Source organism: Moschus berezovskii, chromosome 25, assembly GCF_049115385.1.
Source record: "Moschus berezovskii isolate FMDL1 chromosome 25, NW_MosBer_1.0, whole genome shotgun sequence".
Lineage (NCBI taxonomy): Eukaryota > Metazoa > Chordata > Mammalia > Artiodactyla > Moschidae > Moschus > Moschus berezovskii.
In genome coordinates this window covers 6,282,652-6,303,657 of record NC_142484.1, presented here as the reverse complement: position 1 = coordinate 6,303,657, position 21,006 = coordinate 6,282,652, and the positions used below count along the sequence as shown (strand labels likewise).

The 21,006-nt window shown below is 39.7% G+C and overlaps 1 protein-coding gene across 1 annotated transcript in view; it reads left to right on the top strand.

Annotated features, from left to right (window-relative positions):
• Positions 1 to 21,006, top strand: part of TOP6BL (TOP6B like initiator of meiotic double strand breaks) — an 84,160-nt gene that overhangs the window by 26,758 nt on the left and 36,396 nt on the right. Inside the window, exon 4 of the mRNA XM_055415435.2 lies at positions 15,382 to 15,491. Within this exon, the coding sequence (XP_055271410.1) occupies positions 15,382 to 15,491 (110 nt within the window). The remainder of the gene's footprint in view (positions 1 to 15,381; positions 15,492 to 21,006) is intronic.

Sequence of the window (21,006 nt, the reverse complement as noted above, 5' to 3'; positions counted from 1 at the left end):
GTCACTTACCTAGAGCTAGACATCCTGGAGTGTGAAGTCAAGTGGGCCTTACTACGAACAAAGCTAATGAAGGTGATGGAATTCCAGCTGAGCTGTTTCAGATCCAAAAAGATGATGCTCTTAAAACTGCTCTCAATATGCTAGTGAATTTGGAAAACTCAGCAGTGGCCACAGGACTGGAAAAGGTCAGTTTTCATTTCAATCCCAAAGAAGAGCAGTGCTAAAATGTTCAGACTACCATACTGTTGTGCTCATTTCACATTCTAGCAAGATACTGCTCAGAATCATTCAAGCTAGGCTTCAGCAGTGCATGAACTGAGAACTTCCAGATGTACAAACTGGATTTAGAAAAGGCAGAGGAACCAGAAATTAAAATTGTCAGTATCTGTTGGATCATAGAAAAAGCAAGAGAATTCCGGAAAAACATTTGCTTCATTGACTATGCTAAAGCCTTTGACTGTGTGGATCTCAACAAACTGGAAAATTCTTAAAAGAGATGGGAGTACCAGACCACCTTACCTGCCTCCTGAGAAACTTGTATGCAGGTCAAGAAGCAACAGTTAGAACTAAATGTGAAACACTGGACTGGTTCAAAACTGGAAAGAGTATGTCAAGGCTGTATACTGTTACTCTGCTTATTATATGCAGAGTACATCATGCAAATTACCAGACTGGATGAATCACAAGTGGGAATCAAGATTGCCAAGGGAAATATCAATAACCTCAGATATGCAGATGACACCACCCTTAAGACAAAGCAAAGAGAAATTAAAGAGCTTCTTGATAAAGGTGAAAGAGGAGGATGAAAAAACTGGCTTAAAACAAACATTCAAAAAATGAAAATCATGGCATCTGGTCCCATCACTTCATGGAAAAGGGAAAAAATGGAAACAGTGACTTGGGGGAAAATGGAAACAGTGACAGATTTTATTTTCTTGGGCTCCAAAATCAGTGCAGACGATGACTACAGCCATGAAATTAAAAGATACTTGCTCCTTGGAAGACAAATTATGACAAACCTACACAGGGTATTAGAAAGCAAAGACATCACTTTGCTGACAAATGTCCATTCAAAGCTATGGGTTTTCCAGGAGTCATGCACAGATGTGGAGAAGGAAATGGCAACCCACTCCAGTACTCTTGCCTGGAAAATCCCATGGACGGAGTAGCTTGGTAGGCTACAGTCCCTGGGGTCGTGAAGAGTCGGACACGACTGAGCGACTTCACTTTCACTTTTCACTTTCATGCATTGGAGAAGGAAATGGCAACCCACTCCAGTGTTCTTGCCTGGAGAATCCCAGGGATGGGGGAGCCTGGTGGGCTGCCATCTGTGGGGTTGCACAGAGTTGGACACGACTGAAACGACTTAGCAGCATCAGCATCAGCATGTACAGATGTAAGAGTTGGACCATAAAGAAGGCTAAGCCCTGAAGAATTGATGCTTTTGAACTGTGATGCTGGAGAAGACTCTTGAGAGTCCCTTGCACAGTAAGGAGATCAGACCAGTCACTCCTAAAGAAAATCAACCTTGAATGTGCATTGGAAGGACTGATGTTGAAACTGAAGTTCCAATACTTTGGCCACCTGACTGAAGAGCCAACTCATTGGTAAAGACCCTCATGCAGGGCTTCCCAGGTGGCTCAGTAGGTAGATAATTTGCCTGCCAGTGCAGGACACGTAAGAGACACAGGTTTGATCCCTGGTCCTGAAGATCCTCTGGAGAAGGAAATGGCAACCCACTCCAGTATTCTTGCCTGGAGAATTCCATGGACAGAGGAGCCTATTGGTCTACAGTCCACGGGGTCACAAAGAGACACAGCTGAGCGACCAAACAACAACTGATGCTGGAAAATATTGATGGTGGGAAAAAGGGGTGACAGAGTAAGAGATGGCTGGATGGCATCATCGACTCAATGGAAATGAGTTTGAGCAAACTCCGGGAGATTTTGAAGGGCAGGGAAGCCTGGTGTGCTGCAGTCCATGGGGTCACAAATAATCGGACACAACTGAGCGACTGGACAACAAAAACTGGTGGCTCAGATAGTAAAGAATCCACCTGCAGTGTGGAAGACCCAGGTTCGATCCCTGGATCAGGAAGATCCCCTGGATAAGGGAATGGCTACCTACTCCAGTATTCTTGCCTGGAGAAGTCCATGGACACAGGAAACTGGCAAGGCAATAGAGCCCATGGGGTCGTGAAGAGTCAGACGTGACTGAGTGACTAACACTTAGTTTAAATAGAATTTTTATATGCCCTGGGAAGGCAAAAAATTTGTGTGACCCACTTATTGAGATTTTTTAAATTGGCGTTTTCTGAAACCACACTTGCAAAATATCCAAGGTATGCATGTAATTCATTTCTTTTTATATCTGACTAGCATTTGCAATGGCAATCCACTCCAGTGTTCTTGCCTGGAGAATCCCAGGGACGGAGGAGCCTGGTGGGCTTCCGTCTATGGGGTCGCACAGAGTCGGACACGACTGAAGTGCAGCAGCAGCAGCAGCAGCAGCAGCATTCCATTACATGTATACACTCATCCATTCTGTTGTTGGACATTTGGATTTTTCCAGTTTTTGTCTATTTTTAATAAAACTGCTATGAACAGCTGTTGTAAATCTTGTTTTGGACACATACTTTCACTTATCTTGGGTAAATACCTGGAAATGAAATTGATGGGTCATGGCATAGGTATGACCTATGTCATGGGTTTCTTATGACAGTTTCATAAGAAGCTGTCAGTTTTCCAAAGTGGTTGTACCATTTTACACTTTCACCAGCATTTTATCAGAGTTTTGATTGTTCTATATCTTTGCTAACTAACATCTGGTGTTTTTTAATTTTAGCTATTCTGGTGGACTGTGAATTTAATTTACATTCTCTGGTAACTGATGATGTTAAGCACTTCTTCATGTGCTTAATAGGCCACTCAGATGTCTTCTTTTGTGAAGTATCTATTTAAGTCTTTGGCCCACTAAGAAAAAAATAACTTTATTGAAATTCAATTCATGTTTCATACAATTTATTTATTTAAAATACACAATTCAGTGGTTTGGGGGTATATTATTATTTTTTAAGTTGTGGTAAAATACACATCTGACATAAAATTTGCCACTTTACCTATCTTAAAGTATACAATTCAGCGTCACTAATACTCACAAGGTTGTACAACCAACACCATTAATTCTAAAACTTCATCATTCCAAACAGAAACTCTGTAGCCATTCTCTGGTAACCTCTAATCCACTTTCTTTTGCTGTGAACTTGCCTAGTCTATAGACAGTTCATATTTGTAGAATCATATAATATTTGTCCTTTGTATGACATATTTCACTTAGCATAATGTTTTCAAGGTTGATCCATGTTATAACACATATCAGAACTTCATTCCTTTTCATAGCTGAATAATAGTCACGTATATATCATGGGCTTCCCTGGTGACTCATCAATAGAGAGTCTACCTTCTATGCAGGAGATGCAAGTTTGATCCCTGGGTCAGAAATATCCCCTGGAGGAGGGCATGGCATCTCACTCTAGTATTCTTGCCGGGCAAACCCCATGGACAGGAGCCTGGTGGGCTACAGTCAGTTCATGTGTTCACACAAAGTCAGACATGACTGAAGCAGCTGAACAGGCATATCACAGTTTGTTTATTTATTCATAAGTTGATGGACACTCGGTTGCTTCCACCTTTGGATTGTTGTGAATAATGCTGCAATGAAAATTGGTGTACAAGTGTCTATTTTAAATCTCTGCTTTCAACTCCTTTAGGCATATCCATAGAAATGAAATTGTTGTATGGCACTTCTTTGTTTAGCTTTTTGAGGAACTCTCAAACTTTTTTCCATTATTTTACATTCCTATCAACAATGTTCAGAGGTTCCAGTTTCACTGCATACTTGTCAACCTTTGCTATTTTCATTGTTATTTCATTGAAGGATAGTTGACATACAGTTATTAGTTTCAGGCATACAACATAGTGATTTGAATTTATATACATTACAAATTGATCACAATAAGTCTACTAATGTTCTGTCACCATACAAAGTTATTACAATATTGTTAACTATATTTCCTATGCTGTGCATTACATTCCTGTGACTTATAAGTAAGGCTTGTATTTCTTAATCCCCTTCACTTATTTCACCCACTTCCCATCCTCCTCCCATCATCATCATCATCACCACCATCCTAGGAGGTGTGTCGTGTTTGGCCCTCCTTATCTTTTTTCTAAATCAGGATGTTTCATCCTAGGAGGTGTGTCGTGTTTGGCCCTCCTTATCTTTTTTCTAAATCAGGATGTTTTTTATTATTAAGCTTTAGAAGCTGTTTTTATATTAAGGATGAAATCCTGTTGCCCGACATGTTTTGCAAGTATTTTCTTAAACAGCCTGGCTAAGTTACTCATTTCTTAACAGTCTTTTGATGAGCAAAAGTTTTTTTTTTTTTAATTTTGATGAAGTTGATAAAATTTTTTATTTTATAGTTATTCCTATGCCCTAAGATCTTTGCCTGCTCTTAGGTTAAAGGATATTCTCCTTTGTTTTCTTCAAGAATTTTCTTAGCTTTTATTTTAGGTCTATCTTCCATCTCTAATTTTTGTGTGGGATCCATAGATGTCAAGATTCATTTTCTTCCTTTATAGACATCTGGTCATTCTAGGAACATTTTTTGGAGATTTTCTTTTCCTCATTGGATTGTTTTCTTGCTTTTATTTTTAAAAAACAAATGACCATATAAGTGTGAACCTATTTCTGACTCCTTCTCATTTCCATATATTTTCTTATTTTTTAAAAAAATAACCATTATTTTCTAAAGTGGTTTGAGGGGGAAATTGAGGGGAAGTGCAAAGAATTCTCATAAGCCCATAGTCCCATTTTTGGACTTAAGTTTTCGATTCATTTGGGTAAGGACCAAGAAGCATGATTATTGGATCATACATTTTCATATAAAAATGCAAAACTGTGTTCCATGGTGGTTGCAGCAATGAATGAGAGTTCCTATTGCTCCACATCTTTGTCAGCATTTGTTGTCAATGTCATCAGTGGGTTTTGGCCATTCTGATAGATGTGCTGTGGTACCTTGTTGTGTTAATTTGCGTGTCTCTAATGACATAATAATGTGAAGCATTTTTTCATATGCTTACTTGCCCTCTGTATATCTTCTTTGGTGAGGTGCCTGTTCAAGTCTTCTACTCATTTTTTTAAAATGGGTGTTTTCCTATTGTTGAATTTTAAGAGCTCTTTGTATATTTTAGATAAGTCCTTTATCAGATACGTCTTTTGCAAATATTTCCATTCTGACTTGCCTTGAGATTGTCTTCCATAGAACAGAACTTTTTAATTTTAATGAGACCCAGTTTATCAATTATCTCTTTCATGGATTATGCCTTTGATGTTGTGGCTAACATGTTATTCTGTTCCATTGATCTATTTCTCTGTTTTTTCACCAACATCACACTGTCCTGATTACTGTAGATTTATTAGTCTTTACGTCAAGTGGTATCAGTCTTCTGACTTTGTTCTTCTCCTTTAATATGGAATTAGCTACTTTGATTCTTCTGCTGCTCCACATAAACTTCAGAGCCAGCTTGTTGATATTCACAAAATAACTTGCTGGAATTTTTATTTGGATTATATTGGATCGAAAGATCAAGTTGGGAAGGACTGACATCTTGACAACATTTATTTAATCTTCCTATCCATGACTTGGAACATCTCCATTCAGTTCTACTGTCTTTCATCAGAGCTTTATAGTTTTCCTCATATAGCTCTTACACATAGGTTTTGGGTTTTTTTTCCTTATATCTAAGTATTAATATTTTGGTTTTTACAGTGCTAATGTAAATGGCAATGTGTTTCTAATTTAAAATTCCACTTGTTCATTGCTTGCATACAGGAAACCAATTTACTTCTGTGTATTAACCTTGTATCCTGCAAGCTTGCTATAACTGCTTATTAGTTCATGTAAATTTTTGTAACCAGTTTGCTAATATCTACAAAAAGTCTCCTGATACTATGATTGTGTTGACTCCATAGGTCAATTTAGGGAGAATGGTTTTGTTGTTGTTCAGTTGCTCAGTCCTGTCTGATTCTTTGTGACCCCACAGACTGCAGCACACCAGGCTTCCCTTCACTGTCCTTCCCTTCACTTGTCCTTCACTATCTCCTGGAAGTTGCTCAAACTCATGTCCATTGATTTGGTGATGCATCCAACCATCTCATACTCTGTTGCCCCCTTCTGCTCCTGCCGTTAATCTTTCCCAACTTTTCCAATGAGTCGGCTCTTTGCATCAGATGGCCAAAGTATTGGAGCTTCAGCTTCAACATCAGTCCTTCCGGTGAATATTTAGGGTTTATTTCCTTTAGGATTGACTGGTTGATCTCCTTGATGTGCAAGGGACTCTCAAGAGTCTTCTCTAACACCACAGTTCAAAAGCATCAATTCTTTGGCATTCAACCTTCTTTATGGTCCAACTCTCACATCTGTACATGGCTACTGGAAAAACCATAGCTTTGACTATACGGACCTTTGTTGGCAAAGTGATGTCTCTGCTTTTTAAAACCCTGTCTGGGTTTGTCATAGCTTTTCTTCCAAGGAGCAGGCATCTTTTAATTTCATGGCTGCAGTCACCATCTGCAGTGATTTTGAAGCCCAAGAAAATAAAGCCTGTCACTATTTCCATCGTTTCCCCGTCTATTTGCCGTGAAGTGATGGGACCAGACGCCATGATCTTAGTTTTTTGAGTGTTGAGTTTTAAGCCACCTTTTTCACTCTCCTCTTTCACTTTCATCAAGAGGCTCTTTAGTTCCTCTTCACTTTCTGCCATTAGGGTGGTGTTATCTGCATATTGATATTGTTGATATTTCTCCTGGCAATCTTGATTTTAGCTTGTGATTCATCCAGCCTGGCATTTCACATGATGTACTCTGCATATAAATTAAATAAACAGGTTGACAATATACAGCCTTGACATACTCTTTCCCCAATTTGAACCAGCCCATTGTTCTGTGTCTGGTTCTAACTGTTGCTTCTTGACCCAAATACAGGTTTCTCAGGAGACAGGTAAGGTATTCTCATCTCTTTAAGAATTTTCCACAGTTTGTTGTGATCCACACAGTCAAAGGCTTTAGCATAATCAATGAAGCAGATGTTTTTCTGGAATTCCCTTGCTTTCGCCATGATCCAGCAAATGTTGGCAGTTTGATTTCTGGTTCCTCTGCCTTTTCTAAACCCAGCCTGTACATCTGCAGGTTCTCAGTTCACATATTGCTGAAGCCTAGCTTGAAGGATTTTGAGCATAACCTTGCTGACATGTGAAATGAGCACAACTGTATGGTAGTTTGAACATTCTTTGACATCGCCCTTCTCTGGGATTGGAATGAAAACTGACCTTTTCCAGTCCTGTGGCCACTGCTGAGTTTTCCAGATTTGCTGGCATATTGAGTGCAGCACTTTCACAGCATCATCTTTTAGGACTTGAAACAGCCCAGCTGGAATTCCATCACCTCCACTAACTTGGTTTACAGTAATGCTTCTTAAGGCCCACTTCACACTCCAGGATGTCTGGCTGAAGGTAACTGACCGCCCCATTGTGATCACCTGCGCATGCATAGCCCAGCCCTTGGTAAAGGGCTCATGGAGAACATGGGAAACTTCCACACCAACTTTTGGTACCCAATTCTGTGTAGCTCCTTCCTCTCCAGTGCCCTGCCTTGCAGATTTCAGTTACTCTCACAACCCTGAACTCTATTCCCTGTCTCCTCAGCTTCATGAAACCACTGTGCTCTGCCTGGGCTCCATGTCTGTCCTCCATGAGGAGGAAAATTTCCCCAGGCAGATGTCCAGAGGTTCATCTCATGAGTTTCCCTTCTTTCAAGGGTAACAGTCCTGTGCTATTTATTGTCCAGTGCCTAGTATATTTCCTCCAGTTTTATAGTAGTTTTTGGTGGGAGGACTTATTTGGTACTGTTATTTCATCATTGAAAGAAGTCCCACTATATGATTTTGATGTTTGTGCACAGTGCCACAAGATTGAAAAATTTCTATCTACTTTTTCTTTAATAATTGAACAGCTGTATCAAGAGGTAGTTTGATGTTAATGATTATGTCATTCTTTACCCTCTGTGTCCACCCCATCTTAGCAAAGTGGTGCAGATGTAAACTCATTTTTTCAAAGGGCATGCTGGTTTATTTAGTAGTTCTTTAAGCAAAGACTTATGCAAAGAGTCGGACACGACTGAGCGACTGAACTGAACTGATGGAATAGAAACATTTTAAGTTTCTCATTCTTTATGGTAGTTTGACTCTCTAAAAGTCCAGATTCAAAGTTAATTTCCTTCAGATGTTTGAAAATAGTACTGTTATCCTCTGGCATCTGGCATTGTTGTTGAGAAGTCTAACTCATGTTTCTTTTGGCTAATTTGATTCTCTTTTGTAGCTTTTAGGTTTTCCTCTTTATCCTTGTTATTCTGGGTTTCGCTGTGATATATTTAGCTGTGTGGTTTAGTCATTATTTGAAATTTTTTAAATTTTAATTTAGTGTTTTTGTCTTTTAAAAGTCTATTCTTAATGTCTTTTATCTTTTCCTTCTTTTAATTGATATATAATTCACATCATAAAATATACCATTTTAAAGTGTACAATTCAGAGGTTTTAAGTATATTCACAAAATTGTACAACTATCATTGCTATTCATAACATTACATTTTCATCATCCCCAAAAGAAATCCTGTACCCATTAGCAGTCATTCCTCTTACCCCTACCCCCTCTCCTTTGGCAAATACTAATCTACTTTCTGTCTTTATGGATTTGCCTATTCTAGATATTTCATATAAACAAAATAATATGATATGTGGCCTTTTGTGTCTGGCTTAATGAAGCATAATGTTTTCAAGATTCATTCATGTTAGTATGTAGCATGCAACAGTACTTCATTTCTTCTTATGGGTGAATAATATTCCATGTTTTGTTAATCTCTTCATCATTTGTTGGACATTTGGGTTGTTCTACGAAAAGCAAAGGAGGAAAGGAAAGATATAAGCATCTGAATGCAGAGTTCCAAAGAATAGCAAGGAGAGATAAGAAAGACTTCCTCAGTGATCAATGCAAAGAAATAGAGGAAAACAACAGAATAGGAAAAACAAGAGACCTCTTCAAGAAAATTAGAGATTCCAAGGGAACATTTCATGCAAAGATGGGCTCGATAAAGGACAGAAATGGTATGGACCTAACAGAAGCAGAAGATATTAAGAAGAGGTGGCAGGAATACACAGAAGAACTGTACAAAAAAGATCTTCACGACCAAGATAGTCACGATAACGTGATCACTGACCTAGAGCCAGACATCTTGGAATGTGAAGTCAAGTGGGCCTTAGAAAGCATCACTACTAACAAAGCTAGTGGAGGTGATGGAATTCCAGTTGAGCTATTTCAAGTCTTGAAAGATGATGCTGTGAAAGTGCTGCACTCAATATGCCAGCAGATTTGGAAAACTCAGCGCTGGCCACAGGACTGGAAGAGGCAGTCTTCATTCCAATCCCAAAGAAAGGCAATGCCAAAGAATGCTCAAACTACCGCACAGTTGCACTCATCTCACACGCTAGTAAAGTCATGCTCAAAATTCTCCAAGCCAGGCTTCAGCAGTATGTAAACCGTGAACTCCCAGATGTTCAAGCAGGTTTTAGAAAAGGCAGAGGCACCAGAGATCAGATTGCCAACATCCGCTGGATCATGGAGAAAGCAAGAGAGTTTCAGAAAAACATCTATTTCTGCTTCATTGACTATGCCAAAGCCTTTGACTGTGTGGATCACAATAAACTGTGGAACATTCTGAAAGAGATGGGAATCCCAGACCACCTGACCTGCCTCTTGAGAAACCTGTATGCAGGTCAGGAAGCAACAGTTAGAACTGGACATGGAACAACAGACTGGTTCCAAATAGGAAAAGGGGTACGTCAAGGTTGTATATTGTCACCTTGCTTATTTAACTTATATGCAGAGTACATCATGAGGAACGCTGGGCTGGAAGAAGCACAAGCTGGAATCAAGATTGCCGGGAGAAATATCAATAACCTCAGATATGCAGATGACACTACCCTTATGGCAGAAAGTGAAGAGGAACTCAAAAGCCTCTTGATGAAAGTGAAAGAGGAGAGTGAAAAGGTTGGCTTGAAGCTCAACATTCAGAAAACAAAGATCATGGCATCTGGTCCCATCACTTCATGGGAAATAGATGGAAAAACAGTGGAAACAGTGTCAGACTTTATTTTTTTGGGCTCCAAAATCACTGCAGATGCTGATTGCAGCCATGAAATTAAAAGACGCTTGCTCCTTGGAAGGAAAGTTATGACCAACCTAGATAGTATATTAAAAAGCAGAGACATTACTTTGCCAACCAAAGTCCGTCTAGTCAAGGCAATGGTTTTTCCCGTGGTCATGTATGGATGTGAGAGTTGGACTGTGAAGAAAGCTGATCGCCGAAGAATCGATGCTTTTGAACTGTGGTGTTGGAGAAGACTCTTGAGAGTCCCTTATACTGCAAGGAGATCCAACCAGTCCATTCTAAAGGAGATCAATCCTGGGTGTTCATTGGAAGGACTGATGCTGAAGCTGAAACTGCAATACTTTGGCCACCTCATGCGACGAGTTGACTCACTGGAAAAGACTCTGATGCTGGGAAAGGTTGGGGGCGGGAGGAGAAGGGGACGATGGAGAATGAGATGGCTGGATGGCATCACTGACTCTGTGGACATGAATTTGAGTGAACTCCGAGAGTTGGTGATGGACAGGGAGGCCTGGCGTGCTGTGATTCATGGGGTCGCGGAGAGTCAGACATGACTGAGCGACTGAACTGAACTGAACTTTTTACTATTATAAGTCATGCTTCTATGAACTTTCAGCTACTTACTACCTTTTAAATGTGCTCTTTTAGAGTATCTGCCATCCATAGGGCTTTCATTTCAAACACTATCTTTAATTTCCAAGATTTCTAATAGAGTTTTTTTGCCATTGCTTTCTGTTTAATCAATGACAGTGTATTCTTATTTCATGACTTCTTTTTATATTTGAGGATATAAAATATAGAGCAGCTATTTAAAAAATATTTATTTATTTTTGGCATGCTGGGTCTTTATTGCTGCACATGGACTTTCTCTAATTGTAGTGAGTGAGTGCTACTTTTTAAAAAAAATTTTAATTGGAGGCTAATTACAATATTGTGGTGGTTTTTTCCATACATTCACATGAATCAGCCATGGGTGTACATGTGTTCCCCATCCTGAATCCCCCTCCCACCTCTCTCCCCATCCCATCCCTCTGGGTTGTCCCAGTGCTCTAGCCTTGAGTACCCTACCCTATCTCATGCATCGAACCTGGACTGGTGATCTGTTTCACATATGATAATATACATGTTTCAATGCTATTCTCTCAAATCATCCCATGCGAGGGCTATTTTTAACAAAAAGTCATGGACTCTAGGGCACAAGGACTCAGTTGTTGTGGCTCATGGGCTTACTTGCTCTGCGGCAAGTGGAATCTTCTTGGACAAGGGATCAAACCTATGTCCCCTTCGATGGCAGATGAACTCCTATCCACTATACCACCAGGCAAGTCCTAGAGCACTTATTTTAAAGTTCCTTGCAGGTTGTTATATTAATTCTGTTTCCTCTGGTATACACTCTGTTGGTTGATACATGTCATATTTTTCATGTTATTGGTCTTTGTTGGTTGGTAATTTTTAGTTAAGAGCTGATTGTCCATGATCCCTTTGTCCTGAACACATCCTACATTGCAGCCTTCCAGTAGGAGGTTCTCTGGATTGCTGAGCCCTTATTGGAAGGGCATATATTTTGGACTAAAACTTTGCTTAAGTGGCAAGATAAAAAAGCTCTTGTATCTTAATAGAATACACTGTTCTGAGTCATCTGCATTTACATTCCATAGCTCTAAGGCCCTTATCCTGCATCACTGTTGCTGCTGCTAGCATCACTTGACTTGTAACCGACCCTCAGGTAGACAGGTACCAAATCTTTGGCTTTTGTTCATGTTTTGTTCTATCTGTGACCTCTGTGGCTCTTGCTTTTAAACCTGTTGGTGTTGCAATATTGGCCCCATGGTTTTTTTCTAGTCCGTGCCCCAAATATGGGACATCTATTGTCCTTAGTTTCCACTGTGGACTCTCTTTTTCATTTCTGAAGATCAGGGAAGAATACTAAATGGAGTACAAATGTATACCTTGGAATACAAAATGAAGCAGGGCAAAGGCTAACAGAGTTTTGCGAAGAGAATACACTGGTCATAGCAAACACCCTCTTCCAACAACACAAGAGACGACTCTACACATGGACATCACCAGATGGTCAGTATCAAAACCAGACTGATTCTATTCTTTGTAGCCAAAGATGGAGAAGCTCTATATGGTCAGCAAGACCAGGAGCTGACTGTGGCTCAGATCATGAATTCCTTATTGCAAAATTCAGACATAAATTGAAGACAGTAGGGAAAGCCACTAGGCCATTCAGGTAAGACCTAAATCAAATCCCTTATGATTATGTAGTGGAAATGACAAATAGATTCAAGGGATTAGATCTGATAGGCAGAGTGCCTGAAGAACTATGCATAGAGGTTTGTAACATTACACAGGAGGCAATGATCAAACCATCCCCAAGAAAAAGAAATGCAACAAAGCAAAATGGTTGTCTGAGGAGGCCTTACAAATAGCTGAGAAAAGAAGAGAAACTGAAGGCAAAGGAGAAAAGGAAAGATATACCCATCTGAATGCAGCATTCCAAACAATAGCAAGGAGAGATAAGAAAGGCTTCCTAAGTGAACAATGCAGAGAAATGGAGGAAAAACTAGAGATCTCTTCAAGAAAATTAAAGATACCAAGGGAACATTTCATGCAAAGATGGGTACAATTGACAGAAACAGTATGGACCTAATAGAAACAGAAGAGATTAAGAAGAGGTGGCAAGGATACAAAGAAGAACTATACAGAAAAGATGTTAATGACCCAGATAACCACAATGATGTGATCACTCATCTAGAGCTAGACATCTTGGAGCGTGAAGTCAAGTGGGCCTTAGGAAGCATTACTGCAAACCAAGTTAGTGGAGGTGATGGAATTCCAGCTGGGCTGTTTCAAGTCCTAAAAGATGATGCTGTGAAAGTGCTGCACTCAATATGCCAGCAAATCTGGAAAACTCAGCAGTGGCCACAGGACTGGAAAAGGTCAGTTTTCATTCCAATCCCAGAGAAGGGCGATGCCAAAGAATGTTCAAACTATCGTACAATTGTGCTCATTTCACATGCTAACAAAGTAATGCTCAAAATTCTCCAAACTAGGCTTCAACAGTACGTGAACTGAGAACTTTCAGATGTTCAAGCTGAACTTAGAAAAGGCAGAGGAACCAGAGATCAAATTGCCAACATCCGTTGGATCGTAGAAAAAGCAAGGGAATTCCAGAAAAACATCTGCTTCATTGACTATGCTAAAGCCTTTGATTGTGTGGACCACAACAAACTGTGGAAAATTCTTAAAGAGATGAGAATACCAGACTACCTTAGCTGTTTCCTGAGAAACCTGTATTTGGGTCAAGAAGCAACAGTTAGAACCGGACATGGAACAATGGACTGGGTCAAATTGGGAAAAGAGTATGTCAAGTCTGTATATTGTTACCCTGCTTATTTAACTTATATGCAGAGTACATCATGTGAAATGCCAGGCTGGATGAATCACAAGCTGGAATCAAGATTGCCAGGGGAAATATCAATAACCTCAGATATGCAGATGACACTACCCTAATGGCAGAAAGTGAAGAACTAAAGAGCCTCTTGATGAAGGTAAAAGAGGAGAGTGAAAGGCTGGCTTAAAACTCAACATTCAGAAAACTAAGATCATGGCATCCAGTCCCATCACTTCATGGCAGATAGATGGGGAAACAATGGAAACAGTGACAGATTTTATTTTCTTGGGCCCCAAAATCAGTGCAGATGGTGACTGCAGCGATGAAAATTCAGGACTGATTTCCTTGAGGATTGACTGGTTTGATTAATTAAAATTGATTTCCCCCCAAATAGCCATTCATTCTTTAAGGAAATTGTTAAGATTTCTAGAAAATTCCGATTTATTGACAAAACTTTTTCTCGTGTATCTACATTTGTTTTCCCCATTCTGTATTGTATTACTACTTCATAGGATTCAGGAAAATTTTTTCTTATTTCACAGAAAGGTAATTGAATCACAGAAAAAAAAAATGGGTGTTGCCCTAGGTCAGACAGTCAGTGGTAGAACCGAGGACTGATGCAACTCATCCTGGTTTAGTGCCAACTTCATTAAACTTCAATGCACCGTAACCTTGCGGTCATATTATCTGGGCTTTGTGACTGAATTGTGCTTGAAAAACAAACTAATGGCAAGAAAAATAGTACCCATTAAGTTTGGTAGCTAGAACTTGATCTTGGTAAAGTTCATACTTTCTGAGATGGTTAAAGCTTTATTAGATACATAGTATGAATGCTTTAGAAAAAAGTTGTGCCATTATTATAGGATATATTTTATTATTAAAATTTTAAAGTTGAATTCTTGTGTAGTATCAACATTGTCAGCCTCATTTATAAGGTAGAACTTGTAGAGACTGATATATCTTTATTCATATTTAATTTTCCATTTAACACTGTTGTAGAGGGGGACTAAGGGATGGCATTTTATAAAATGAGAAATTTGGTTTTTTTCCCTTTATATTACTGCCAGAGTACAGAAAGTAGGAAAGATGGTGCATACTTTGAGGTTCTGTTTGTTGAATATGATCCAGGACACACTGATGCTTTGTGTAAAGAGTTCTAAATTGATGTATATAAATATACCAAGTAGTTAATTGACAATTAAACTAGTAAGAGTTTGCTTTTCATTATTAAAGACTACCTCTTAAAGGACAGACCATTCAGTATTAGGTCAATGCCTGAGAGGGTCATTCTTGAATTTTTCTGCTGTAAGTTCTAAGTTAGCTCGCTTACTGGATTTGTATTATTAAACAGTGAATTGATTTATTTAAAAAGTATACGAATATCAGTTAGAACTAGCAGCTCAGAAGATTTCTGGCATTCTGGATTGTGGAAATGAACTGAAAATACAAATTGATTTAGTGAATTTTCAATTTGTAAAATTGAAAACATGAGATTAAATGTCTTAACCCCATAAAGTAATTCTAAATGTTCAATCAATTTGCTGATTCATAGCCATTTCCAGTTGTATTTAAAATTCTGCAGATAATCTTTTCATCAGGGAAAAGCCTTCTTGGCTCATCAGTTTAACGGACAACTCCAGAAACTGGTGCTTATCCAAACTGCTTGTTCTCTGTTTTTGCTATTTCTTCTCACACAGATATGCAATCCGTACTGCCAGGATTCTTTGCGAACCTGAATTGGACTTCAGAGGAGGCCAGCCATTCTCAGGACACATTAGGGCTAAGACCCTTCCGGATGGTTTTTGAGGCAAGTTTTGCTGTGGTTCTATAAATTAATGGTGTTTTGATTCTTATTTTTCTACAAATGTAATAACAGGAAAGAAAAGCTTAGGTCCTTTATAGAACAAAGTTGAAATAAGGCATTGGTTCCCAGTCTTCCCTGAACAGATTTTAAATCACTTGGAAGCTTTGAAAATAGTGATGTTTGTGTTCTACTCTAAGAGGTTGTGATTTAATTGGTCTTGGGTGTTGGACTAGTCTGCTTGGGCTGCTGTGAAAAAAAATACCACATATTGGGTAGCTTAAACAACAGAAACGTATTTTCTCATGCTTCTTCATGAAGTTAGAAGTCCAAGTTCAAGGTATCTTGTCACCATTTGCTCACATGATCTTTCCTCTGTACTTATGTGGAGAGAGAACTTTCTGGCGTCTCTTCCTCTTCTTACAAGGACAGTCCTATCAGATTAGAGTCCCACACTTAATGACCTCATTTAACCTTATGACATCCCTAAGGCCCTGTCTCCAAATAAGTCAAAACGGTGGCTAAGGCTGCAACAGATGAATTTTGGGGAATACTATCCAGTCTGTAAGAGGTGTGGCCTGGGTTTTGGAATATTTTTAGAATCCCAGATAATTCCTAATGTGCAGGTGAATTTGAGAACCACTGAAATAAACCATTTTTTGATTTTGGATCTCCTGAAGAAGAAAGCAAGAATGGATGCCCAGTGCAGATCCTATTTAAATATTTTTGTTAGGTTGGTTTAAAGATTTTTATTGATTTATTTGTAGCCTAGATTTGTGAGAGTGACAATTGAGTCCTCCATTCGCATTATCAATTCTCTGATCTTTCTTTGAACTGGTGGAGACAAAGAATACATTAAACACTCTCCCAAAAAGCACTTCGGAGGCTATTCTCCATGTTGGAACAATTATATCCTTCTTCTAAACGGAAATGAACATGGTATCAGGACAAGAGATATCCCTGCTGCTGCTGCTGCTAAGTCACTTCAGTCGTGTCCGACTCTGTGTGACCCCATAGATGGAAGCCCACCAGGCTCCCCCATCCCTGGGATTCTCCAGGCAAGAACACTAGCTGTGCCATATCTTGTTTAGGGGAATGAAGGGTAAACAATTTGGAGCAGTTAATGGATAGTCAAACAGAGGCAAAAGAAGAAGGGGGCAGCAGAGGATGAGATGATTGACTAGCATCGCCGACTCAATGGACATGTTATTGTTGTCCAGTCCCTCATTCGTGTCCAATATTTGCAACCCCATGGACTGCAGCATTCCAGTCTTCTTTTTCCTTCACTACCTCCTGGAGTTTGCTCAAACTCATGTCCACTGAGTCAGTGATGCCATCCAACCATCTCATCCTCTGTCACCTGCTTCTTCTGCTTTCAGTCTTTCCTAGCATCAGGGTCTTTTTCAGCGAGTCAGTTCTTCCCATCAGGTGGACAAAGTATTGGAGCTTCAGCATCAGTCCTTACAATGCATATTCAGGCTTAATTTCCTTTAGGATTGACTGGCTTGATCTCCTTGCTGTCCAGGGAACTCTCAAGAGTCTTCTCCAGCACCACAGTTCAAAAGCATCAGCTCAACCTTTTTTATGGTCCAACTCTCACATACATACATGACTATTGGACGAACCATTGCTTTGCCTATATGGACCTTTGTTGGCAAAGTGATGTCTCTGCTTTTTAGTACACTGTATAGATTTGTCATAGCTCTTCTTCCAAGGAGCTTTTAATTTCTTTTAATTTCAGGGCTGCAGTCACCATCTGTAGTGATTTTGGAGCCCAAGAAAATAAAGTCTGTCACTGTTTCCATTGTTTCCCCATCTATTTGCTGTGAAGTGATGGGACCAGACGCCATGATCTTAGTTTTCTGAATGTTGAGTTTTAAGCCACCTTTTTCAGTCTCCTCTTTAACTTTCATCAAGAGACTCTTTAGTTCCTTTTCACTTTCTGCCATTCGGATGGTGTCATCTGCATTTCTGAGGTTGTTGGTATTTCTCCTGGCAGTCTTGATTCCAGCTTGTGATTCATCCAGCCCTGAATTTCACGTGACAATATACAGTCTTGACATACTCCTTTCCCAATTTGAACCAGTCCATTGTTCCATGTCTGGTTCGAACTGTTGCTTCTTGACCCAAATACAGGTTTCTCAGGAGACAGGTAAGGTGGTCTGGTAGTCTCATCTCTTTAAGAATTTTCCACAGTTTGTTGTGATTTAGCATAGTCTTTAGCATAGTCAGTGGAGCAGAAGTAGATATTTTTCTGGAATTCCCTTGCTTTCTCTGTGATCCAACGGATGTTGGCAATTTGATCTCTGATTCCTCTGACTTTTCTGAATCCAGCTTGTACATCTAGAAGTTCTCAGTTCATGTACTGTTGAAGCCTAGCTTGAAGGATTTTGAGCATTTCCTTGCTAGCATGTGAAATGAGCACAATTGTACAGTAGCTCAAACATTCTTGGGTTTCCCATGTGTCTCAGCTGGTGAAGAATCCACCTGCAGTGCAGGAGACCTGGGTTCGATCCCTGGGTTGGGACCATCCCCTGGAGAAGGTAAAGGCTACCACTTCAGTATTTTGGCCTGGAGAATTCCATGGACTATATAGTCCATGGGGTCACAAAGAGTCAGGGACTTTCACTTTCACTTGAACATTCTTTGGCATTGTCCTTCTTTGGGAGTGGAATGAAAACCGACCTTTTCAGTCTAGTGGCCACTGCTTAGTTTTCCAAACTTGCTAGCATTTTGAGTGCAGCACTTTAACAGTGTCATCTTTTAGGATTTGAAATATCTCAGCTGGAATTCCCTCACCTCCACTAGCTTTGTAGTAATGCTTCCTAAGGCCTGCATGACCTCACACTGCAGGTGAATGACCTCACCATCGTAGTCATCCAGGTCATTAAGACCTTTTTTGTACCGTTCTTCTGTGTATTCTTGCCACCTCTTAATATCTTCTCCTTCTTTTAGGTCCTTGATGTTTTTATCCTTTTTTGTGCCCACATTTGCATGAAGTGTTCCCTTGGTATCTATTTTCTTGAAGAGATCTCTAGTCTTTCCCATTCTATTGTTTTCCTCTATTTCTTTGCATTGTTCTCTTAAGAAGGCTTTTTATCTCTCCTTGCTATTCTTTGGGACTCTGCATTCAGATGAGTATATCTTTCCCTTTTTCCTTTGCATTTCGATTCTCTTCTTTTCTTAGCTATTTGTAAGGCCTCCTCAGGAAACCACTTTGCCTTATTGCATTTCTTGAATCTGAGCAATTTCTGGGAGATAGTGGAGGACAGAGGAGCCTGGCATGATGCAGTGCATGGGGTTGCAAAAAGTCAGAGAGGACTTAGCGACTGAAGAAGAAGAACAACAGTTATGAAACTATTATTGTCAGGTAGCAAAAAACAAAAAAAAAGCCACTTGATTCCAGTGAACCAAGGAAAACAGTGCTCGAAAAGGAAATCATGTGTTTTACTCTGAACAAAAAGTGATAATTCTTATACCTAACATATGCATTATTTAAGCCTCCTGACAACTCTGTGAAGTGGATAGGACAAGAATTTCAGAGAATTTGACTGACTTTTTCCCAAGGTCATTCCATAGTTAAGTGACAGAATCTGAATCAAAGTCTTACTCATATTGATCAGTGCTGTTTCAATATTTATTCATTCTGTTAGAAACCTGTGTTTGTTCACGATAGCTTCACTGTCTTAGAAAGAGTCCCAAGATGTTACTTGATCCCAAGGAACTTGCAATCTAGGAATATCACAGAAATGATAGATAAGTAAACAAATAATTACAATACAGTGTAATAGAGTTTTTCTGGGTATAAGGAGTTCAGAGATGAAAGAATAAAAAATTATCATCAGAGTGATAAAATTTCTTTCTTTGTTCCCCTATTGCAAAAGCAGTGTTTCTCTCAAGAAAATCAAAGTGTACACTGAGAGCACAGATAATTTGACTAATCAAGGTGCATGTCTGAGTTCATATCTTTTCACATAAGAGTGGGAAAGTTTAAGGTTTCAGTTTAAGTTTCCAGAACAGTACACCTGCAGTCTATGGCTGTGGAAATTGGTGATTGGAAATAAGTAGAGGTCAAGGTCATTGGAGTTGAGGAGGTCAGAGAATTTTGGGACCAAGTTCTCACTTAGACTGGTCATCTGCTTGGATGTCGAAGTCAACCAAGATGATGACAAGACTTAGAGTACAGAGGACAGCTGAGCTTAGTGCCAGTTAATCAGTTGGTGATAGGTGGGGAGAGGTAAGAGTAGTATAACCTCAGAGGAACGAGGATTTCCTGAAAGCATTTGTTCTGTTATATCTCATTGTCTTTGATACTGTGCAGCTTTTAAACAGGTACTTGAATGAAGAGAATGAGAAGAGGAAAAGGGGAGGTTGTGAAGCGATTTCATCATACATGTATACTTTAAGTGGGGAGAAGGGTCAGGTACAAGGTTTATAGCAAAGGCTAGTGAATGGAGACATCCGTGAAAAGGCGGTAATAAGTGATCCACTGCTTTGGGCATGTGGGGAAAGCTAATTCCAGGGAAGACTGAGGGAAAACTTCATTTAAGAGAGATGCTGGTGGGACTTCCCTGGTGGTCCAGTGGTTAAAACACTGCACTTCCAGTGCTCCCACTGCAGGGGGCATGCATTGAATCCCTGGTCTGGAAACTGAGATCCCACATGCAGTGCCAGGTGGCCGAAAAAAAAGGTTGCTGGGTTTTGTGTTTATGGTTAGTCCTGCACGTTGGAGTCCATTAGGCTGGGTAATATGTCCTTCCAAAAACAATTTGATTTTGCAAGATCTTGACAGATTTATGCATTTTTGTATTCATTTTTGTTATAATAGTAAATGATACAATGACTAGAGATATACACGTAGACATAAAAACATATCTATCTCTGTGTTTGTCTTATTATCAATCATCTGGGTACTTACCTATTTAAGCAAAGAAAGAGACACTGAAATTCTCTTACAAAGTCATATAGAGCCCATAACTGCACAAGTTTATATTTAAAAATTTAAAATACCTCCCATAATCTATCATATGATTAGGCTTGTATTTAAAGGTAAAGATTGAAACATATGATTCAGTGGTAATTTCTGCTGCCCAGGACTGGCAGCATATTTTTTTCCTGATAACATATAAGTTCACTGTTTCTGAAGGTACATTAGGCCTGAGGTACTGGCTGTAAAAGACTGTGTAGTATCTCTTCCTTCCTCCCCCCATCTCTCTCTTTCTCTCAATAATTTATGAGTAGGTCTTAAAAGGAGCTATTTGTTTTGTGTTAAGTATCCTCTGCTGGTGGCTCAGAGGTTAAAGCGTCTGCCTCCAATGCGGGAGACCCGGGTTCGATCCCTGGGTCGGGAAGATCCCCTGGAGAAGGAAACGGTAACCCACTCCAGTATTCTTGCCTGGAGAATCCCATGGACGGAGAAGCCTGGTAGGCTACAGTTCACGGGGTCGCAAAGAGTCGGACACGACTGAGCGACGGAACTGAACTGAACTGAACTGATCCTCTGCTGACCTCACATTATTTT